Here is a 24,095-nt window from a genome sequence, read left to right as displayed (position 1 = left end):
AGAATGGACGAGTCTCTATCAGTCTTTTTCATCGTTGAAAGTCTTCACCACTCTGCTCTCTTCATGGTTTTCAACCCATGTGTTGTTTTTTTTCTTGCCCTTTACTTCTTTGGTTTTTGTCCCTTTTATTTTGAAACAGGAAACACTAAACTGCCAGAAACTGCACAGTTCACTCAGGCGCCACAGAGCACAACCGCGTTCAAACTCAGCTAACCGCTCCAGCTTTTCCACAGCCGGCAGGGGAACGAGGCCTTTCTCTGCTTTCTCACCGCTTCTCCTCCTCCTCCTCTTCGTCACCCTCCTCCTCCACCTCCTCCTCTCCGTCACCTCCGCTCTTTGTTTCCTCATCGTAGCTGTAGGACTAGTGGAATGGGTGTTTACAGGGAAATGTGGCTTCATGTATGTGATGTATATGTTCTCGATGTATGTGGGACATGGGGGTCAACTTTATGCTGTCATAGCACACACACACACACACACACACACACACACACATTTACACCCAGAAACTGTGAGATCGGGCTGATGTCAGCAGTTTACTCCAAACAAAATCACATTCGGTGTTTTCTGAAACAAACAGGAAACGAGAACCCTCTCTGCAGTGACGCGTGTGTGTGTGTGTGTGTGTGTGTGTGTGTGTGTGTGTGTGTGTGTGTGTGTGTGTGTGTGTGTGTGTGTGTGTGTGTGTGTGTGTGTGTGTGTGTGTGTGTGTGTGTGTGTGTGTGTGTGTGTGTGTGTGTTCAGAGAGGCGTTCAGGGACTCCTCGATCACGTTTTAAAGGAGCGGTTTGACATAATTTGGGAGGAAGTAAGTTTATTGGCCTTGCTGTTGAGAGATTGATGGCTCCCTCACATCTGTAGGGCGAGGGAGCTGGGAGGTCATTAGCTTAGCTTAGCTTAGCTTAGCTTAGTTTAGCTTAGCTTAGCAGAAAGACAGCTGGGGGGAGCTAGCCTGACCCCCTTACAAGTGTTTCTTTAAAGCAGATTAATGAACACTTTATTTAGTCTGACACCGAGGCCAGGTTCCAACATGAAGTGATCGTTAAAAATTGAGAGGCGGGGCTGACTTTTTTTTTCTCGCACCGATCCGATCTGTTCAGTCCTGATTGCGATGTTTGGTTTATAATGACCCAGCTGGAGGCCTCGCTCTTCTATGTGAGGAAACATCGCTCACGTTGTAAAAACCAAAACGTTACAAACGGAAACATGAAGATGAATTTTTAATTCGTCAAAACGATGCTATCTGATCGCTTAGTGAGCGCTGCCCCCTAGTGGTCTGAGAGAGACCTCGCTGCGTAGATGAAAACTAAACGCCACGTTTATGTTTTAAAAAGAAAAGAAAACACATCAGATTGAATTTGTTTGCGGAGAACGCTGCCCACTTCACCAACTCTTCAGGGTTCCTGCACACATTCAATTTAGCAAATTGCTTCAGATTTTTTGGGAAATTTGTGTTTTCTGTTTTGGTGAAGTTGGCGTGAGATGAGAGGAATGTGACTGTGAAACATATCAAACTGCGACTAAAAACCTGTTGGGGGTTTTTGGGCAGGGGGAGGGGCTTTTTATTATGACTGTGGAGGAGTCCTGACAGCACACACACACACACACACACAGATCTCACTCATATTCACCCACAGAGACTGTTTCTAGACGAGAAGAAGAATTAATTTATCACCACCGACAGAAACAAGGCTTCCAGCTCCGGATGCAGGAGTCAGTATTACCAGATTCATTTATATCTACACACACACACACACACACGTTGTAAACCTGAACCGAGGGAATCAATGAATCCCTCATCATGTCACAGATCACGAGAAATCTGAGCCGTGAGACACTCGTGTTTGAAGACTGTGAGGACTGCCAGAAAAAAGAAAAGTCGAGTCGCCCCAAACTTCTTGATGTAAATATGCAATGCCTTTTTTTTCTGTTCTTTCGTGGCATCTTGACAGACGAGACAAACGTTTTTTTGTGCGTGTGTGACTGTATTTCAAGGTCGCTGATGAGAATAGTGACCGAAAAAAGACGACTCAAAACTTTAAAAAAAATTGAAGGAAAAAAAACGTAAAGACGGCATCAAAAGACCCCCCCCCCCTCGAGTCGACTTGTTATCTTCCACAGAGGATGTTTCCATGGAGACAACCCCCGCCCCGCCTCCCTGTGGTCGCCGTGGTCCCCGATCGAGTCCCGACTGTGAGGACTGTAACTGTGGAGTCTGCACCGTCTGTTTCCTTTCACCTTTGAAAAAGAAAAAAATACTACAAAGTGGGACCATGGATGACTTTTTTTTTTTTTTTGCAGTGCTGGTTTCATCAGGTTGTTCCAATCCCATCATCCCTTGCTCCCCCCCCCCCCCACCACCACCCTTTTTTGTACCATAGTATTTGTTTTATTTATGTTTGTCATTCTAGGCAGTGTTACCTTGTATGTTGTTAAAAAAGGCACCTCTTGAAAGTCGCTGAAGAAGGATGATGATGATGATGATGATGATGATGATGATGATGGATGGTTTAACTAAAGTCTCTTCTTTTTTTTTTCTTTATTCTTTTTTTTTTGGATCATTTGCTTGTTTGTTTTCTTACCAAAACATTAGGGCAAGAACCCAGTAGTGGACTTGCGTTGCCGTGGTAGTATTTATTTTGAATTAAATTAAAAGAAATACATTTCAGGGTTTCTGCTGTCGTGACTCTTTTATTACGTTTCCAATGTTTGTTTTTTTAAACATATTTATAAACAAATCTCTTAATGGTTCATTTAAAGAAACAAAAGAAAAGATTGTTCCTTGACGTTACATCTGAGCCATTTCCAAAGTTTAACGTGTTAAATGTCGTCTAATCAGGAAATTAAATCAGGAAATCTCAGACCAAAGAAGAAAGACGAGATTCATAATATAGCGTTGATATTCCTGTCGGGTTTTCTAACGTGACATTAACATTTTCCATCTTCGTTTTTCTAAAAAAAAACATAATTCGCAAACCCTTGAAACTCGAGGTTTACGATGGCACACATCACGTTGATTTTAACGTTTGCAACGCCACCACGTAACCATGACAACACTGATGATAACGCAGACATGCTTGTTGTTGTCATGGCGTTTAATAACTAAACCTCATTAGTTTCCTTTGTTTCCTTCTTTTGACAAATGTACTTATTGTAAGTCGCTTTGGACAAAAGCGTCTGCTAAATGACCTAAATGTAAATGTAAATGTAGTGACTTCAGCACTCTTAAGTTGCAGACATGTGAGTTTTTAACGTTGGCTTCGATATTTGATCAGAAACCCTTTAGATGATGGATTATGTTTTATCTTGGATTGTAGAAACATGTTCTTTTAAAAATGAAAACCTGCTGTGAGAACAAAAAAATATCATTGGATTTTCCCGCATCTGTAACAAGATCTCAACCTTTGCCTCTGGCGCCCCCATCAGGACAAACTGGACCATCAAACACATCGCGACTAAAAAAAATAACGTTTTATTTTTAATAACTTCTACTTTTAACTCAAAGCATCAACAACGTGATCAGAAAGCAACAAAAAATAAAACAGGTTTCAGGAGGCAGCCGGCGGTTCGTCAGTCTCAGAATCCACAAAACCGGATCCTGCTGATGGAACCGGTTCACTCCGGTATGGAGGGAGGCCAGTCCACATCCACGGACTGCAGACAGGAAACAGCACACAGGGGGTTGAGTTCAGCATCACGTGTTTGAAACCCTTGAATGGCGACTCGGCGGATGACCTCACCTCCACGTCCAGCTCCAGGATGTCGGCGTCCATCTTCAGCAGCTGAGTCACGTTGGGTTTGGTGCGGCCGAAGTCTCCGTGGACGAACTCTTTGATGTAGCTGTCGGCGGCGGACGTTCAGGAAGAAATCGCTGAGCAGAGGTGGAAAGTAACCGAGTACTTTTACTCAAATACTTTATGATCATTTTATACATGTTCTAAAAAACAAACAGAACATAAACGCTTATTTCTTGCAATAATCCAAAATCTAAATGGAATGATCTGATTGGCTGAGGGGTGGGGGAGGGGGGGCTAAGGTGAGGATACGTGCCGGCCTGCGTCTTCAGCTCCAGGTAGAAGTGATGCGAGTCCAGGAAGCGGGTGTTCATAGTGTGGACGACTCTCTGGCGGACGGCCAGCGCCCTCCGGTGCAAAACCCTCAGGGGGGTCTTCTGGTCCAGGGTCAGATCCTAACGGGGGATCAAAGCATTTCATCTTCTATCTTCAATTTTAAAAACATTCCAAAGAGTCCCAAATATTCACCGACACACATATATATATATATATACATTCATATATGTACAGGCAAGTGTGTGTGTTGTAGTGACCTTGATGTCATCGATGAAGGCGATGTCATCACTCTGGATGGGTTTCTGGGTCCAGACGAGCGCCGTGTACGACTTGGTTTTCTCCTCCTCGCCCTCCTTCATGCGGCCCATCGCCTCCCTGCGGGTCAACACCTCTTTTTTTTTTACACTCGTTCATCGTTAAATATTAATTAATTAATAATGCCGTTTATTTATTCTCTCACCTGGACACGATCTGCAGGTCTCGCACCCGGATTTTGTCTGACGAATTGTTGATGGTCTGAAAAAACAAGAAGAACAAGGTTAGTGATCGTAAAAGTGTGTGTGTGTGTGTGTGTGTGTGTGTGTGTTGACGACAGCCGACACTTTGGTTCCGAGTGAAATATCTAAAAAAAACAACCATGAAATCCACAGTTATAGATATTCATGGTTCTCAGAGGATGAACCACAGTATTTTTTTGTCATCTCTTTTTTAAGCTGATCTTCTCTCTTTGTGTCTGAAAGTAAAATCATCTCTGGCTGGATGAGATATTTTGCTCGGGAACAAAATGTGGACGTTCCCTAAATGAGTGTTTGATGTGAAGTCTGTGAGGTGATGATGATGATGATGATGATGATGAGGTTTGGGTTGATGAAGACGACCTCTTGCAGCTGCTTCATCTCCACTTTGCTGAATCTGGATCTGTGAGGATCCAGCAGCTCCATCGCAAACGGACGACCTGCCCATTAAACAGAAAAACACTGATTTATTAATTACAATAAATAATATATCATTAAATAATTATATATTCATAATAAATATAATAATAATAATAAATATATTTTTGTATTATTATTTGGGTGATAAAAAATAAATAAACAAACAAAGGTCTGCGAGTGCAACAAAAACGCCAGCGTCGCACCGTTTCCAAGAGTCCGGACGTCCACGTCCTCCCGGCCGGACGAGGAGAAGTTAAATCCTGGAAGAGAAGAAGAAAGAGGAGGATCACGACGAGGCTTTTTTCCTCCAGCTGCGAGCGGACGGGTCGGACTGTGGACTCGCCGTCGGCTCTGAAGGAAGACAGGACGGGCGCCGCGATCAGCTCCTCCACCGACGACTCCATCCGCCGCTCGCCGTCGATCACCCACGGAGTCTGAGGCAGCGTGCGACAGAACTTGTTGTATCTCCCTGGAGAACAAGAACAAGAACGCCAGCTTGGAAAACCTCTTTGAAATTCTGAATTTAGAGGAGAAAATGAAAAACTTTTGTCTGGTGTTTCCACCTGCAACAAAGACGGAGGCATGGAGACACTGGACGTCCTGAGCGATGCAGCTGCTGCTCGGCCGCGCCGGCGGACAATCGTAATGTCTGGAAAATAAAACCAACCACAATGATAGAATGAGTACGACAGCGTTTTAGGGCCGCTGTCGGGAAAAAACAAAATCGAGCCGAGAGAGGGGGCAATGTTCAGAGAGAAAAAGTCGTAAATTTGTGACTTTCTAAACTCGCAAATTTGCAACTTTCCCCCCCCTGAATATCGCCCCCCCCTCTCTCGGCTTGTTTTTTTTCTCCTTAATTAGACATTAGAAGAAGAACAAAAAAAAGCGTTAGATATAAAAGGTGATGCATACTTTAGGAATACGGCGTCTGATATCTTGTCCAGAGCTTTGACGACGGCCATCCTGGTGAACACCGACTGCAGACAGAAAGAAACACACAACTACTCCTTCAATCCGAATTTTAAAAATGCGTCACAAGACGTCGTCCTCATCCTCACCTGCTTGTTCTTCGTCGGCTTGAAGCAGTCGCGGCACGTCGTCCCTCTGAGAGACGGACGGGGGAAGACAGGGAGGAGAGCATCGATCAGTTACTATGACGACGGGGGGTGTGCTCCTGACCTTTGACCCGCGTATTCACGGTTTTGTTATTAGAATCCAAATGTTGAATTCGTTATGAGGTCAGAAAGCGTAAAACACACACACAGCTTCCTGTAGATCTGCGTGGGGGGGGGGGGTATTGCGACTCACAGGAAGTGGCAGTCGGCGCTCGTCTCCGGGTGAGTGAACTCCACGCCGACCTCGAACAAACTCTGGAAAAAGAAAACTGCAATTATTTTATTTCAAAGAAAAATTTAGATGCTTTTAGATCCACAGACGGCCTACCCTCGTAACCACGGCAACGCCCCCCAGCTCCTTGGCAACCAGGCCCTGCATGATCCACTTGAAGGCCTCCTTCACCTGGACGACGTCGTCCTTGTCGACCGCCATGCTCTTCTCTCTGAGGGAGGAAACGAGAGCCAACAGCGTCACCTTAGATGCGGTCGAACGTCCGCGTGACGGCGTCCGACTGCGTTACGTTTTTAAAAACGGCGAGGAGACGCGTTGGTTTACCTCAAATCCTTCTTCACGTGAAGCCAACAGGAGTGCTGCAGGATGTGAAAGAATAAACACTCATCAACATGATGCTTCCTGCTACTAAAACCCAAACATCCCTCCATCCATTTAAAAGACCAGCATATGTGGATTATTCATCCGCCGCTGAAAATAGTCCCCAGTGAATGCTCTATTTCCTTCTACTACCGTGACCAGCTGTTTTAGTGACCATATATTGATACTTATAGTACATTTTGCAGATAAGATTTATGTACTTTTACTGAAGTAATACTTTGAATTCAGGACTTACATTTTGTCTGTGGTATTTTTAATTTTACTAAGTGAAAAATAGACCACTGACTGAATGACATCACACACACACACACACACACACACACTGACCTCGCGGACGCACAGCTGAGCAGGCAGAGACACAGACAACACCAGCGTGTCGAACTCGTAGTTCCCCGCCTTCACCGTCTCAGCGATCTGTGAACACGGAGCGGAAAACATGGAGTTCATCTTCCCCACAATATGAACACACACACACACACACACACACACACACACACACACACACACACACACACACACACACCTTCCCGGCCTGAGTCGTTCCACAGAGTTCCTGCAGGATCCCCAAACACGCCACACACACGGCCGACTCCTCCTGCAGCTTCACCGCCGCCGCATCAGAGGCAGCGGCGGCAGCGCTGGGCTCCAGTTTCACTCTTTTACTTGGCGGGTCTTCAGGTGGCGCCGATGCTGCTGATGCTGCTGCATCATGGGATTTGTTGTTTTGTTCCGTGGACTCTGCTGCTGCGGGTTCTTGGGATGTGCTGTTCTCTGTGTTGCCGATGAAAGCTTGAAGTTCTTTGAGTGTATCCTGAAGAAAAATGGCATCGGATATAATAATAATAATAATAATAATAATAATAATAATAATAATAATAAGCATTATTATATAACATAATTATTATTATTATTTTATGAGAAAATAATATTATTATGATAATAACTATTGTTGTTATATAATAATACTTAGGATCTTGTTATTATGTTACCTGTTGGGGTTTCCTGTACGCCGCCTGCACGCTGACGCAGCAGAACCTCAGGACGCAGCGAGCGCAGCAGCCGGCCGACAGCAGCTTCTGGACGACGGGTTTGTCCTTCTCCTTCAGAGGCAGCATGACTCCGAGCTGCAGGAGACAGACACACACACACACACACAAACACATTCCTGGTTTAACTCTCCCAAAGGTGAGGATTTGGAGCTTTTCTCATCATCTTGGTTGTAAAATAAAGAGTTTTCAGACTGTCAGCCAGACATGCAGAGGTGGGAGGCAATGAAGTACTACTACGTTGTTACTGCACTTGAATTGTGAGGCATCTGTACTTTGACTTGAGTATTTATTTTCTGACAACTTTGTACTTCTGCTCCCTATATTATAAAACAAATATCTGTACTTTCTACTCCTCACATTCTCAAAACAGGATTACTTTAGTTTTAATGCATTTGAGGAGAATTATAGATTATTATTTTTCTCATTAATATGACGAGAGATTCAATTAGCCTGTAGGAATGTCCTTCATAGGGATACTTTTCACTTTGAGCAATTTCAGGGTACATTGTCACTTTTACTTGAGTAAAGAAGTAGAATCAGTACTTCTACTTTTACCAGAGGTCTTTTTGAACACAAGTATGTGTACTTATACTTGAGTCTAGAATGTTTGTACTCCGCAGAGATGTAATGAAGATTCATAATAATACTTAACTTTATTTAAATAGCCCCTTTCATAACACAAAGTGCATGACACTGAGACAGGAAGCTGTTTTAAATCTGCCCACGTTTATTTCTGCTGGTTCAACCATTGCAAAGTGGGTTTTTTGTCCCCTTCACACATCAAAACCTGTGTTTGTGAAGAGGAAGCTGAAAGCATTTAAAACAATCCAGACATATATAGATGTAGATAGTCCTGCCCCCCACCAAAAAACAACAACAACCGCCAAGCATGCCCGTGTGCTCTCCAGACCCTGCTAAGCTAAGTTAGCTTAGCCTAGCACAGCTTATAACAGAGGATGTGAACGCGGACAACACGACGAGCAGCTGCTCGACACTTTAAAGCAACCTACCGGACGAGGTGATGGCTTCGCGAAGGTGTAAAGTAAACCAGAACAAGACGGGATTCAGTTACTTGCTGAATTTTCGCTTCTTCCCTGCTACTTCCAGCCTCAACAGACCAAGCTAATCAACCCCAGATCGGCTTTACTTAACGCAATGAGAAAGTTCCGGCTTTTGAAACAAAAGGAGAGGAACTGAAACAAAACAGTTATTAAGGATTTATCACATTAATAAATATTCAAATACATGTATATTAATACATATTTTAAAGTAAAAAAAATCTGCGTGTTTGAATTGAGTCGCATCGGTAATCGACGCGTAATGCCTGACAACGTCATCTCCGGGCAATTTGACAGCCGGGTCCTTCTTCCTTTCCGCGCAGCAGGCAGCCCCTCTAGAAGGTTCTGACTGGGACCGGGTGTACATACTTTAACATCCGAGTCCATCCGAAGCCGAACCGCGTTGTTTCAGCGCCGGGACCCCATCAGTCCCGTTCCGAAGACTTCCCTCAACATTTAGCATCGATTATCAAGACTAGATGCCCGAAGCAATGTCGGGACCGAGAGCCTCAAACATGGGGAGAAACAAAGGAGGGGCGTATGTGGACCGCGACAAGCCGGCTCAGATTCGGTTCAGTAACATCTCTGCTGCTAAAGGTAAGTTTTAACATACCGGTAGTCACACGCTAATTTGAGACGGATAATATCTTCTCCATTAAAAAACATCCCTCCTCGGGCCAGTGTCGTAGCTAGTGGGCAGGGCAGGGCACCGTCCATAGCCGTTAGCTTCTGCCTGATCCGAATTCGAGTTCAGAAAAGTGCCAATTCAAGCTTACTCCGTGCTAAAAGTACATACCCGGATTGTTACGACATTAAAGAGGGTATTTATTAACTCAAAACAATCCCCTTTTCTATTCGGCATACGTGACGTGCACCACAAACCACTTATTCTACTGACTTTTCATTGGGTGGCTTCCTTTTTTAAGCTTCCATCAGTGAGCAGCAGGCAGGATGAGACAACAGTTTTCATGCTAGAAGACCCAACAAGAGTTTCTCTCTGCAGGATGCTCACGACTCCCAACACAAACCCTCAGCTTCAGCTGGCTCAGTGGCCAAACGTGATGCATGCTATATATATATATGGATAAGATGCAAAGGGCAGTGTATGCAAAATAAGCTGAGGGGCAATAAAATACAGTTGTGTCACAGTGACATCACTCTGCTTTGTTTCATGAGGTTTTCAACTTTCAACAAAAGTGACATTTTATAATAACGCATTCAAAATCAGGAAAAGCAAAAGCACTATAGCTATATTGACTGTAGTGCACACAGCAACAATATAACTTGCTCAAGTATAGGATCTATTTTCCAGCGGGTGTGGGAGGAAAGTATTGCTGATTTCCTGGCCAATAGGCTTATAAACTTCATCCTTTTGGGGGGGCTTGTAGAGGGAAGGTGGGGTCCATCACTTTGCTTTTAATGGGTGATGTTGATGATTTTGACGGCTTATTTTTCCTTTTTTGTTGCTTTGCTATACTTGTGAATTATTTATATGCATTGGTTATTTTATGATCCTGAAACGTACACAGTCAACACCAAAAAGAAGACAAACCTGAATATTAAACGCTGGGATTGTTTTTAGTGGATATTGTGGGTTTTTATGAAATCGTGGATGTTGATGTTCACATCATCTGTGTGTTTGACAGCTGTTGCCGATGCCGTCAGAACGAGCCTGGGTCCTAAAGGCATGGACAAGATGGTCAGTGAGCTGATTTATTGTGCTTCAGGCTAACATCACCTAGCTCCTGCTTTATATGTGATTCTCACGCAGGTGCTGTTCTGTTTTTTCTTCAGATTCAGGATGAGAAAGGTGATGTGACCATTACCAATGATGGCGCCACCATCCTGAAGCAGATGCAGGTCCTCCACCCTGCGGCCAAGATGGTACGTTCTGCCAGAGACCGTCTGATGGTGTTGATTCTGAACGTATCCCAGAAACTACGTTTCATTTGCTTCATCCATAGTTAATTTGGAATAAATCTCATTTTAATGTCTGTGTCTGTGTGTATCAGCTGGTGGAGCTATCCAAAGCCCAGGACATTGAGGCTGGAGACGGCACCACCTCCGTCGTGGTGATCGCCGGAGCGCTGCTGGACACCTGTTCCAAATTGCTGCAGAGAGGTGAGCAAACGCACCAGAATTGGAGAATATTTGTACAGTCAAGCAGTTTCAGTGCTAATGTGTCGTTCCCCCCCATCAGGAATCCACCCCACCATCATCTCCGAGTCCTTCCAGAAGGCTGTGGATAAAGGCGTGGAGGTGCTGACGGGCATGAGCCGGCCGGTGCTGCTGAGCGACCGCGAGACGCTGCTCAACAGCGCCACCACGTCGCTGTGCTCCAAGGTGGTGTCGCAGTACTCCAGTCTGCTGGCGCCCATGAGCGTGGACGCCGTCATGCGAGTCATCGACCCGGCCACCGCCACCGGCGTCGACCTGCACGACATCAAAATCATCAAGAAGCTCGGGTGAGTGCCAGCGCTGGAATCCATGTCTGTCATCCAAAAATGTTTGTATTTGATGCATTTTTATATTTTATGGTTGACGCTTTTAAATTGTGATCTTATTTATATAGCAGTGGAAAGGGTAATCTGTGTTTTTTGTATATATATTTTTGTATTTCATACATTTTCCGAGGGCTATTCGATCCTCTCCAGCCATGTATTGATCTGAGTTTCCCCTCTTGGTGTTTCCAGAGGAACCATTGACGACTGTGAGCTGGTGGACGGCCTGGTGCTCACCCAGAGGGTTGCCAACAGCAGCGTCTCCCGTGTGGAGAAGGCCAAGATCGGCCTGATCCAGTTCTGCCTGTCCCCTCCCAAAACTGACGTGAGTGTCCTGATGAATAAAAGATGGCAGTTTGAAGTGCTTGAATTTGACTACTTTGTCAAAGCGATCCCAAACACATTGTCATAAGCTTTTTATCAGTGAACTATTCCTCTTCTTGGAGCCGAACGCTCCCCCTCATCAACTCTTCCTCTTTGCCTCCTCCTGACCTGCTGTGTGTTGGTTGGCGTGCAGATGGACAACCAGATCGTGGTGTCGGACTACGCTCAGATGGACCGCGTGCTGCGGGAGGAGCGCGCTTACATCCTCAACATGGTGAAACAGATCAAGAAGGCCGGCTGCAACGTGCTGCTCATCCAGAAGTCCATCCTCAGGTACTTAAAAACCCAGAGAAGAGATACTCTCATCCGTTTCTTGTCCAACTCCGTTGTCATGGTAACCACCAATTGTCCCTCCTCTCGACAGAGACGCGCTGAGCGACCTCGCCCTGCACTTCCTCAACAAAATGAAGATCATGGTGGTGAAGGAGATCGAGAGAGAGGACATCGAGTTCATCTGCAAGGTGAGCGTCTTCTAAATGTTACGGATGTTTCCATCACTCTGAAGCACTGATTTTCATCTAATCAGTCGATTTTTACTTTCAAATGTTGTCTTGTTATTTTGTCTCGTACTTTAGTAGCATTTCATGAAATCATAGTCAAATTAGCCAATGGGAAAATCAAACTTACAATAAGGAGGTTGTGATCTCAATTATTTGCCTGTACATTTATTAAAAATCTATTTTAGACAGCTGGACATTTATGTTTAACTTAAAATGTGGTTTCAGTCAGGATTGGCATTTCCAGCAAAAGTACTGTTTGATATTCACAGGGAATTATTCAACCATTCACCGAAGACGAGTGTTGTTTTTGAAATGTGACCTTTGCCTTTTTTGTTGTCTGTGTCTATATAATATAATGACTCCTGCACGTAACAATACTAATGCGACCAGGACGGAGATTTTTTTGTATCCTTGCACATTAACGATTGGTATGACGGTGAAGTAAAACAAAGTCTCCCCCTCCAGACTCTCGGCACCAAGCCCATCGCCCACATCGACCACTTCACTCCGGAGATGCTCGGCACCGCAGAGCTGGCCGAGGAGGTGAACCTGGACGGCTCCGGCAGGCTGATCAAGGTACGAGTCGGCATCTTAAAGCATCTGTACCGGGACTCACGAGCTGATTCTAGAGCAGTTTTCCTCAGTGCTGACAGCAGACTTCAGAGCAGAAAAACAAGGATTAAAAAATGTTTGAATTCAGAATCGAGGAGTCATGTGACCGGCCTTTGGAGACCACGATCAAACTATTTAGGACTGAATATGCTGCAACCTAATCGAATCAAAAGGAGGCAATACATTTCAGCAAAGCAAACGGATAATAAAATACAGGCATTTACAACATTAAAAAGGGTTAGATTTAACCCTTCAAAATGTAGAGATGACCTCTGGTGGCGTCGGCCGGTCACTACAACACCTCGCATCAACACAGAAAGAGCAGCGTCTACTTCACATACATGTTCGGACACCGTGGCTTTAATGCATCCGGGAAACTTCTCTTCTTTTTTTTTGCAGATCACCGGCTGCACCAACCCCGGGAAGACGGTGAGCATTGTGGTCCGCGGCTCCAACAAGCTGGTGATCGAGGAGGCGGAGCGCTCCATCCACGACGCGCTGTGTGTGATCCGCTGCCTGGTCAAGAAGAGGTCAGTCGGCGTTTATTCCACCAGTTTCTTTTTCTGGGACGTTAAAAAGGCAGAATCCCCTCTTACAAAGGCGCTCCTGCATTTGTTCATCCTGCAGGAGCGTAAGAAACAGAGGAACATTACTATGGAAAGCTCCCCGTTAAATTCACTCCTGGTTGTCATGGCAACTTGGCTGGGGAGCATTCACACATATATACATTGCATATCCCAGGGAAATTATTTAAACTGTTCAGAATGTGTAATGTACACAAAATATTTGAATTATATAGTATTATGTTGTTGTTTTTATCAGTAATAAAAGCATTATCAAAGTTACTTTGTAAGATGTGGTAACATGGTGACATCTGTTAAAAACGACGGGTCAAACTTGAATGTGGAGCAAATGAAGACGAACGGCAACATTTTTAGCCAAATCATCAGTTTATAGACAAATGTCCTTTTAACTTTTTTTTTATCATTTATATTTAGTCTTTTAACCTCATCTCTGCTAATGTGTTTGTTGTATTTGTGTAACATATTTATATTCTGCTGTCAAAAGCACTTTGTAAACTGTTGTTTTTAAAGGTGCTATAAAGTTATTATTATTATTAATTCAGGTGCTTTGCAAATGAATTAGATTTTTTTTTTTTAACCTCTCCATCTTCCTCCTCTTCAGGGCTCTGATAGCTGGAGGCGGCGCTCCAGAGATCGAGCTGGCCGTGCGTCTCGCTGAGTACTCGCGCACTCTGGCCGGCATGGAGGCGTACTGCGTGCGGGCGTACGGCGACGCCCTCGAGGTGATCCCCTCGACGCTGGCTGAGAACGCTGGCCTGAACCCCATCTCCACGGTGACGGAGCTCCGCAACAGGCACGCCCAGGGAGACAAGATGGCCGGCATTAACGTCCGCAAGGTGCGTTCTCCCGATGTTCACGAAGCAGGATTATACAGATTAATGATATATTCTATGGATCGGTTCTCAAACAACGGATCAATCGGTCGTATAAGTTACTAAAAAAGAAAAAAAGTTTAAATATGCAGTTATCACTATTTATACACTATTTCATGACATTCACAGACCAAACAATTTATCATTGATCTGGAGAAATAATTAAAAAAGAGTAATAATTAAAAGCAACCATGTCACATTAGACAGTGATAAAGCAATGCTACGTGGATCTCTCTAAAGGTACATGACATATAGTTCATGCTGCAGCATTGACGTGTGTGTTTGTGTGTGTGACAGGGAGGAATCTCCAACATCCTGGAGGAGCTGGTGGTGCAGCCTTTACTGGTCTCCCTCAGCGCTCTGACCCTCTCCACAGAGACGGTCCGCAGCATCCTCAAGATCGACGACGTGGTAAGACTCCATGGATTCATTTTAACGAGTCTGTATTTGTGTTTTTGCTGAGTTTTATTGAATGAAATTTAAATGCTGTTTTGTTACAGGTGAACACCCGATAAAGAGTCTGTCCTGTGACTTCTGTCCACTAAGCCTGCTCGTACTGCGAGGGATCAGATGACCGTCGACATCAGTCTGTTCAGATTACTGCTATTGTTGTTACGTTACGTAATTTAATAATAAAAAAAGGCTTCTTTTTTTTGTTGACACTCTAGCCGTTGCCTGTGTGATTCTTTTTTGCCTTGTATAGAATTAAACCTCATACATAGTAATATGATAGGAAGTAGTGGGAATTTTTTTTCAATGCTGTCAGACTATTTTTAAACACTTCATATGACTGAATTTAAAGTTTAGCATTAGTATGGAGCTGCACCTGTAAAACTGAATTAGAATTATGAAATGAACTTCAGATTTCAATCCATTTATTATTTTTTTAACAAAAATTTACTGCATTATATTTAATTTACTTACATTCCAGGTTACCTGTCCAGGAAACATACATGGAAACCCGATTGTTGTGATATAAACGTAAAAGAATGTGTTTCCAATTCTCCAACTTCTTTAAAGCTAAATACAATATTTAAAATAGCATCTTCACAGGATACTTTGATGAATTAAATTATAACGCTTTTATTTTGTAAAGGCAACTCGCATCTAGTCATATCCGGTCGCGCTCCGTCACTTCCTTCCCAACAGAGCCTTCGTTGCTAAGGAGCCCGCCTTGCTGCCTGGGGGGGCGACGCTCAGCGACAAACGGTTAACTTGCCGACATTCTCTCCAAATACCGGCTTTTTTAAACGTTAAACGTTAGATTTAAAACTTTAGAAGCGATACTACGACGTCATGGCGAACGCGCACCGGACGAACGTCCTGGTGACGTCGTGTCTGAAGACGCCGGTAGACCCGCACACCAAAGCGCCGCTAGCGTCCTACGAGAGGGACCGGGTGCTGCCGTACACGGCGGCGGCGACGGGCCGCAAGGACGACCGGGACTACGAGAAGGAGGTAACGTCGCTCTGCTGAGTAACGAGTAACGGAGTACATTTACTCAAGTTGTACTGTAGTTGTACTTTATTTAATGCTGCTTTGATAACGCTAACTTACGACCCTAGAAGGAAATATTGTTCTTTTTTACTTCACTATTCACAATGTTTACACATTAAAAAAAAACATATGATGCAGTTCAGTACAACTAATCTAATCTATAGTTCACAAAGTATCCAAAAATATATAACATATTATAAATATATATATTATAATAAAAGACTTTGAAAGCAGCCATACTTTTAGTACATTTTGCTGATAATACATTTTTGAGGATTATTCTGATTTGCTTGTCATCATACTCAAGGGGTTTACCCTAATAAATAAAAAATAAATGTTCTACAAATTAGCCCAAACTAAACTGGGTCTGGTTTAAAAAATATTAACATTTTAAATACAAATTTGTTGTAGATTTTCATAATAATTTAAAACATTTCCTTGCTGGCGGTGGAGAACCATAATTACATCTTATTCTAGAGAAAGTGCGGATTTAAATAAATGTAATTAAATCCCTATGTCTTCTAAAACAACAGCAATATAACTGAGATCAATACCTTTAAAATGAATGATCGTTACACCAAAAAAACAGACAAACAGAGAAAAGATTCGGAGGCAAAACTAGAATCCAGTTTGTGTTTTGTTTCATATGGATTTATTTTCCTTGTATTTATTCTAAGAGCTTTTATATATACTGTATATATATATATATATATATATATATATATACAGTATATATATATTTAGATATGCATAATAATGACAATACTTTTATAGTTGCAAACCTAAATATTAAAGAGTAAAACCAACAATTAATTCATGCTGTTTTGGGGTTTATTGTGTTTTCCCTTATACCCTCCATATTACAATCCTAACATAATTCAGTGTAATATTTCCTTTTTATTTTCTGCTATAGTTGTATTTACTCTCTTTAGTGAAACAGTCGTGTCCAGTAAACAGGGAGCTGACAGTTTCAGGTCAGTCCACATGGCGGGGGGGATTTGACCTGTTTAATTTGTTGTCCGCGGCTATTTTTGGACTTCCGTCTTGACTAGATTACCAGACGTCGCGTTCGGTTTATAATCCCAAACACTTCATTATCTTTTGGGCTGTCCTCTCCTGCTGCAGCCAGTCGACCCATTTAAGTGAAGACACACACACACACACACACACACACACACACACACACACACACACACATAATAATCAAAGTGAGAATCAAAAGAGCCGGACACCTGATGCAGGGTGTTTGTTGGCTGAGCTCCTTCCCGGTAAGCCGGCCATATGGCCCACGTCACTGCTGCTAATGGGCTTAGTCCTCGAGGAGCCCCGAGTGCTGCTGAGCAAGGCTGCTTGCTCCTCCGGGAGGCCTGCTGGTTCAAAACCCTGCAGTCACCACAAAGTACAACAGGCTGGAAACTCATGATGTATAAATCACATCACGTCAGTCCATCGTCAACATCATCACCTTGTCAGTTGCTCAACCCTCCTGTTGTCGTCGGGTCCAAATGACCCGCAACTGTGTTTAACAGCAGAGAAAAATCCCATGAATGATATTTTTTCAACTTGAAATTTCATGAAATTTCCTAGATTGACATTCATGTGAAAAAGTGAAATTTGGCCCTTTATTCATAATTCCACATAAACTGTAAAAAATAACCTGAATTATTGGGATAAATAAAAATGCAATACAAATCTAGCTCATCACCTATACAGGAAACAATGATACACTTGACAGTGTGGTAGAAACGGGTGGCGTCTCCTGGATGTGAAGAGGGAAAACTCAGGTATTCACACAATCTGTGGTGAATGACAAGTTGTTTCTTCAGACAAAAATAGATTTTAAAACTCAAATAAGCTGCTTTTATTTTGGGGGGTTTAGTGAAGGCGGGTCATTTTGACCCTGAGGTCACGGGGGTCTATACAGATTACGAAATTGCCACTTCTTGGCAACCGAGCTTGACAGAGCTTCTGACGTTTTTCAGCTGGAGTACGAGGACTCGGGCTCTGATTTCTGCGATGAGGAGGACTACGTGGGCCGTGGCGGTCCCCTCGTGATGGCCGACCCCCGAGCGAGAGGAGACCGCCTGGATCTGAGTGAGATCTTCTTCTCCAACGAGGAGTACTACAGCAAGCTGGAGGAGCTGAAGAGAGCCCACCTTCGCACCATGGCCGAGCTGGAGAGCATGTACCGCAGGAAGCTGCAGCTGAAGGCCATGGAGCCGCTGGACATGACCATGCTGGAGACGGGCAGGCACAGGTGGGTTTGTAGTCCGGATCTGAACCAGAGTGAACTTCTCGTGCCGGGATGTTCTTTTTTATCTTTATTTTTTAAATTATTCCTTTATTATTTTAATGACAAATCCAGACATTTAAACAGATACAAACTAATAATCTAACATTGTATCAACGATCTCAATCAGGAGAGAGAATTTTAAATAAAGAAACCTTGAAGGTAATTTAATTTGCCTGTGAGATGATTTATTATAAACTGATATTATGAATTAGGAGAATTCCACTTAATTTCCAAGTTCACAGCATTTCTGTTGCATCCACACGGCTCTCAACATGGCGACAGCTGAGTCGGCGGCTTGCAGCTAACAGTGCAACAGGAACGAAGCTAACCAGAGGGGAACCTGAGGATGGGCTCTACGTTACGCCCGTTAGCCCGCTATGTAAACAAAGCACACAGAAGCTGAGATTACAACACACACAGAGGGAGAGTGACTTCTCTGCTCAGCTGTATAGAGAGTCATAGAGTGTTCTGTATTCGGTGCTTTGGTCGTAGCAGTCAGTGATTGATTGATTTCCCCCCTAGACTCCCGTGGTCAATCAGCAGTCCAGCAGCTTCACGCCGTTTGAGGAAGTCACACTCCGCCATCGAACTCAGGAGGAGCTCCGGACGGTCGGACTCTTCAGAGGAAGACGAGGATGAGGCTGCCGGTAACGACGTGGAGAAAGGCCTCCTCTTTTCTCCCGAGGAACACATCAAGAACATGTGGCAGGACTTCAAGCTGTCGCCTCACGGCCGCCACCCGTCGTCGGCCTCGACGCACAGCCTGCCCACCGACCAGCGGACACCGCGGCGGGGCAAAGGTCACAAGAGGCTGGAGCACAAAGCCCCGGAGGAGGAGCACTGGAGGCACCGGCTGACCATCCCGAAGCCCTTCCAGATGATGCTGCGTGAGGCCGAGAGGCGGAAGCGCGGCATCAAGACGCGCTCGGAGGTCGAACAGGAGAACGCCGACCTGCGGCGGCAGCTGGAGGAGCTGTCGGAGTGCCAGAGGAAGTTCCGCGCCAGCCCCGTGCCGGCTCACGTTCACCTCCCGCTGTACGGGGAGCTGCAGGAGCGCCGGCGAAGGAAGGAGCGAGAAGATCAGCTCCCTCGAGCCGCCCAGAAGCCCTTCAGCTTCCTGGAGAGGGAGCGGCTGAAGAAGGAGCAGAAGCAGCTGCATCATCACCCGCCACAAGCATCCGACCAGGACCGGGTCAGACCCTTCAAGGCCAAGCCCGTGCCCAAGGCGGTGTACGCAGCGGCCACGGGGGAGCAGATGAAGGAGGAGCAGCTGTACCGCTCCATCAAGATGCAGATGAGAGCTCAGGAGATGCTCCACAGCGCCTCCATGCCTCCCAGCATGCTCGCCCGGCGACTCAGCGGCCGCAAGAAGACCAAAGACGATGGCCACAACGACGACTTCTCGCACAGACCCAACATCAACAAGGAGGTGCCCGACTTCGACGCCAGCTACCGACGCTTCCAGAAGCACCTGGAGAAGCAGAAGGAGGTGAAGCCGACCACGGCGTGCGAACCCTTCGAGCTGAGGACGTCGCGCATCACGTCGCACCGCGAGCGCGTCCTGGCCGACATCGAGAAGGAGCAGACCAGCCCTCGGGTGACGCGCTGGCCGTACCTCAGCCCCGGGCCGGCTCGCAGGGCCGACTCCAGCCTCGGCTCGTCCCTCTCCGGCAGCCTGGAGCTGCTGCCCAACAAGGTCACGGACGCCAGCGTGAAGCGCCGGGAGGCCGTGAGGTACCGCCGTAGGACTTCCGCCAGTAGCTGAGATAGAGACGGACCCACGACAGTTACCGTCTGTGTTTGAAATCCCTGCAGGAGGAATTCAGTGTGGAGCTCCTTCCTTTTCCCTCCTCGTCCCCTTCTGTGTCCTCACACCAACTCCAAAACCCTGTAGCCATAGCTGCACCTCCTATCTGCCCTCCCAAAGTCAGCTGCCCCCCCTCGAAACCCCCTGATCAGACTGTCTTCCTGAGCAGAAAGGTGCTGGAGCAGAGGAGGAAGGCCGAGGAGGAGGAGGAGCGCTGGAAGGAAACGCAGAAGCAGAGGGAGAAGAAGCTGCAGAAGCTGGTGCTGAAACGAGCCCAAGCCAACGACCCCCACCTGGCTCTCTCCCAGACGCACCCCACCAAGCTCAAGGAATTCAGGTAACCCTGGCAACAGCAACACGGCGACTGCCGTCAAAAACGTGAACCGCAACGACGACCCACAATTCTGTGTGTTTTTCAGGAAGCAGGAGCTCCAGCGCAGGAGAGAGTACCAGCAGGAGATCAAAGAGATGCAGCAGAGGGTGAAGGGGAGGCCGCTGCTGTTGGAGCAGGTCGCACAGGTGAGCATCGTCACCATGACGACGCAACATCCCCAACATCCCCATCCTCTGTGTGACAACACACTTAAAAGGCAATCTGGCAGTTCTGGCAAAGAATTTGGGCCGCTAGAAAAAAAAACGTAACACCGGCGTATCACACCGTCACAACGCTAGGATTTGTGGGTAAATTACCACATTAACGTGGTAAAAAGGAATAAAAGCTTCCGATCACAAGAGCTGATCTGAGACATGAAGTTAGTTGAGTGATTTCAGACATTTCATTTCAGTTTAAAGGCACAAACGTTTGGCTCTGTGATACACAAACCTAACTGGTCTTTTTTCATTACACCCAACCATGCTGTAGTACGTCGACAGCCCACTAGATGGCACTCTGCTTGAGTTGCTCGAGAGAACAATTTAATTGGATGATTAGCACATAATAGGTTTAAATGATGCTCCTGCATCAAACATACAGTCAGAACATTTGAATGTGATAAGTGATTTGGGAAATTCTGACTGAATAAATAAAACAATATAACATTTTACAAATACATTACATACCTTTTTTACATTTTCATTAACATTTTTATTGAAATCGTAATTGGGAGTTTATCCAGCACATCTTCTTAAAGAAAATTAAAAATACATACATACACACACATATACATATGTACACATAAATACATACATATCACATACAGAAATATAAATGAAAGACAAGAGGTCGAGGTGGAGCACAAAATAAATGAATAAAAACTAAATTAGTTAATAAATAACATTAATAATAATAATAGTAATAATAAAAAGAAAGTCCACATGACTTTATTTGAATAGTTAATAATAATAACAGTAAGGACTTGTTTTACGCTGACCGGCTGACCTGCTCTGATAACAGAGGAATGCCAAGCAGGCGGCGGAGAAGCGCTTCACGGACGCCCTACATGGATGTGACCTGACTGAGGAGTTTATCAGCAGCATGGCGACAGACCCAGGACCAGCACAGCGAGCCTCCCGGTCCAGCAGCAGCAAGCAGAGGTGAGTCTGGGAAGAAACCACCACACTCTCAACTATAAATCCCAACAATGTCAACAACAAGCGGATAGTAGAACTTTCTTGTTTATTCTCAATTACAGAGAAGCTTTTGTTGTGAATAAATCTCATAAAAATTAGAAAATAATTAGAATATAAGACCTAAATTAGTGCAGAAGTTAAAGTATCTGGGTTTAATGTATCAAATATAAATGTAAAATATTTGTACAGTAATTGCAAAATTAGAAAGTAGTTTGTGTGATGACTTGGAATAAGAGCTAAATGTGTTCTCCATGTTTTTTAGTGACCAAGAGGAGCCGGACATGGGCTACAAACCTGTCCACTACAGGAAGGTCTTCCTGGGCGATGAAGACGTGGATCCGGATCCAGATCCAGACAGGAGGACCGAGGGGAGCCTCAGCGGAGGAGGAGAGGACGCCGGCGGCCAGCGCTCGGACCGAGAGTACCGTGGAGACGATGACGACTCGGGTGAGAGTTACCACTACTCAGACGACCACGAGGACTACTCGGATGACAGCGAGCACGACGCCGCTGACGCCGCACAGCAGGAAGCACGGGAGTGATGTCATCAGACGTCATGATGCAAGAGGTTCAAAAGGCTGAGCAACTCCAGTGAGGAGAGAGGAGGCTTCTTATTCTTCAATCAGTATTTCTCAAATGGTACTTTGGAGTACTTGAGCTATTTTTTAACATTAATATATATTAAAAAAAACATCTTAACAAGGGGTCCTAAAATAATTATAAAAAGTTAAATACAGAGCCGAGGGAGGGGATTAATCTAGACAAGACATTCTCTTAGATTAAAATAGTAACTATGCTACACTGGTAACTCATTATTATATTATTGTTTGATCAATTTGTTCTCATTTCTGAGCACATAAGAGATGATTTCATAGATAAGTTATAAATATATATATAGCCATAGACTGCACATCTTTTCTATCAGACAGGGATTCCCAATTTCTGGAATATCAGGGAATTTTATAAAAGTAGTTTCCAGGCGGGGAAAGTCAGAGGATTTGATCTTTTCTTCTTTGGACCAAGTCATTGAATATCAGGGGAGTTTTTGTTGTATGTTTTTCCCACACTGTATTTTTCTTTACCGGGTTATTTTCACGTGGTTTCCCCTCTGTTTCGTAGAGTGGTTGTCATGGTTACTTGGATTTCAGCACCAGTTTACCACTGGTCAACAACAAATAATAAATGTGCTCTGTTAAAGCAGTGAAAACGTAAACGGTTTGTACTTTAAGCTCACAAATGAACGGGTTTAAAATAGCGTGGCTGTTTTTTTTGTCTGCTCAACACAAAGGCAGCCTGTTTTTACCTTTTTTATAGGTGCTTGTGTGATTTCTAAATGCAGCACGAGTGATGAGTTCAGGAGGAACTTGCACACTTTGACTTGTCATGAAGGGAAAAGCACATGGTATTAATACTTTTATTAAGATCTGAATACTTCTTCCACCACTGTTTGGGACACGCAGCTGGACGTTTTCAAACCCAAGCAGCTAAATGGAATTTTTTATTATTTTTCCCACTGTGACAAAAAATAAGTTTTCCATTAAAAGGCATCATTTCAATGAATGAAAAGTTATAACAATAATAAAGACACTGCTCTGTGACCAGTTTTATTTATTTTATTGTCATGCAGGCACGATGTTAATAATAAAATAATCACGTTTGTGTAATGTTTATGGCTCTCACTTGATGTTGACATGATAAAAGACTACAACATGACATATATGACCAAATATTAAGTCATATTTATTGTAATATTTTTTTGTCATAACCTTTTTCATGTTTGGACAACCAAAAACTGACAACTAAGTACCGGTATTCAGATACTTCACGCTAGGAGAAGAACTAATACCACACTGTGGAAAGAAAAACGACAAGTAAAAGTATTATGAGCAAAGTATTAAAAATACTCATTTGTGGTGATGATTTACCATTTTTTTTATAGTTTATCCATAAAGGAACATTTCATCTTGTTACAAACAATCAAAATCAGCACAACTGGAAAGAAAAAAAGTAAGAAAAGCCAGAAAAGATATCAAATGTGAATACTGTTACTTGAGTTCAGTACTGGAGTAAATGTACGTCATCTTTTTTTCACTGAATTGAAGTTACTTGTCGTTATTCAGCTCCTGTGTGTTTTTGATATTCGTGTTGAGGCCAGCTGCCTTCACGTGCTATTGGAATTATGGTAAATACGAGTTGCCGACTCGGACACTGCACCGCCCCTCCCCACCTCAAATCCCAATCGTACTCGAAGATAATTTTGATACCCGGGCTCCGGTTGTGGTGAACCTTTCAATATCAGGACAAGAGCACAGATTCAGAAAAGGATGGTACGTAAGTCTTTATTTTGAAGTAAGGTGCGTTAGCTGTTGCTTGTGTACATAATCTATAATATAAACTTAACTCGATATAGCCTAAAGGTATGTATCTAAAAATATAAATGTTCTGAATAAATACATATTTTATATATATTCTTTATAAAAAAGCAAAGCAGTTGAACGCTTCGTAATTCGATAAAAAAAAAAGGAAGTGGATATCTTCCGACTGGTACTTGAACGCAGCAAAAGAAAGGGGAGGGGAGGCTGATTGACAGCTCCACCCAGCCTACGACACCGCGTGACGACGGCGTCCCGGCCTGGC

The 24,095-nt window shown here is 44.2% G+C and overlaps 3 protein-coding genes across 3 annotated transcripts; 2 read left to right on the top strand and 1 right to left on the bottom strand.

The window, feature by feature from the left end:
- Nucleotides 1-3,450: 3,450 nt before the first annotated feature.
- On the bottom strand, nucleotides 3,451-8,901 carry pus10 (pseudouridine synthase 10). The gene is made up of 18 exons (XM_084005598.1): nucleotides 8,792-8,901; nucleotides 7,722-7,856; nucleotides 7,256-7,543; nucleotides 7,060-7,146; nucleotides 6,676-6,710; nucleotides 6,448-6,562; nucleotides 6,313-6,374; nucleotides 6,063-6,108; nucleotides 5,917-5,981; nucleotides 5,568-5,653; nucleotides 5,348-5,473; nucleotides 5,208-5,264; nucleotides 4,948-5,024; nucleotides 4,530-4,585; nucleotides 4,327-4,444; nucleotides 4,046-4,188; nucleotides 3,740-3,839; nucleotides 3,451-3,653 (listed from the first exon to the last, which is right to left on the bottom strand). Exons 2-18 carry the CDS (start codon nucleotides 7,845-7,847, stop codon nucleotides 3,615-3,617), a joined length of 1,626 nt encoding a protein of 541 aa, XP_083861724.1. The 5' UTR covers nucleotides 7,848-7,856; nucleotides 8,792-8,901; the 3' UTR covers nucleotides 3,451-3,614.
- Nucleotides 8,902-9,143: 242 nt separating this feature from the next.
- On the top strand, nucleotides 9,144-14,959 carry cct4 (chaperonin containing TCP1, subunit 4 (delta)). The gene is made up of 13 exons (XM_084005887.1): nucleotides 9,144-9,436; nucleotides 10,486-10,538; nucleotides 10,634-10,723; nucleotides 10,852-10,960; nucleotides 11,040-11,304; nucleotides 11,533-11,665; nucleotides 11,858-11,997; nucleotides 12,089-12,185; nucleotides 12,690-12,800; nucleotides 13,236-13,366; nucleotides 14,022-14,256; nucleotides 14,590-14,703; nucleotides 14,793-14,959. The coding sequence occupies exons 1-13, from the start codon at nucleotides 9,319-9,321 to the stop codon at nucleotides 14,805-14,807; spliced, it is 1,611 nt and encodes a 536-aa protein (XP_083862013.1). The 5' UTR covers nucleotides 9,144-9,318; the 3' UTR covers nucleotides 14,808-14,959.
- A 498-nt stretch (nucleotides 14,960-15,457) lies between these two features.
- Nucleotides 15,458-23,270, top strand: fam161a (FAM161 centrosomal protein A). Its single transcript, XM_084004920.1, has 7 exons — nucleotides 15,458-15,750; nucleotides 17,772-18,046; nucleotides 18,605-19,816; nucleotides 20,059-20,226; nucleotides 20,309-20,408; nucleotides 21,283-21,422; nucleotides 21,721-23,270. The coding sequence occupies exons 1-7, from the start codon at nucleotides 15,589-15,591 to the stop codon at nucleotides 21,998-22,000; spliced, it is 2,337 nt and encodes a 778-aa protein (XP_083861046.1). The 5' UTR covers nucleotides 15,458-15,588; the 3' UTR covers nucleotides 22,001-23,270.
- The last annotated feature ends 825 nt before the right edge of the window (nucleotides 23,271-24,095 follow it).

This window comes from Eutrigla gurnardus (assembly GCF_963514095.1).
Source record: "Eutrigla gurnardus genome assembly, chromosome: 3".
NCBI classification, from domain to species: Eukaryota; Metazoa; Chordata; class Actinopteri; order Perciformes; family Triglidae; genus Eutrigla; species Eutrigla gurnardus.
Note: the sequence above shows the minus strand (reverse complement) of the source record. Positions and strands in the feature narration are given on the sequence as shown.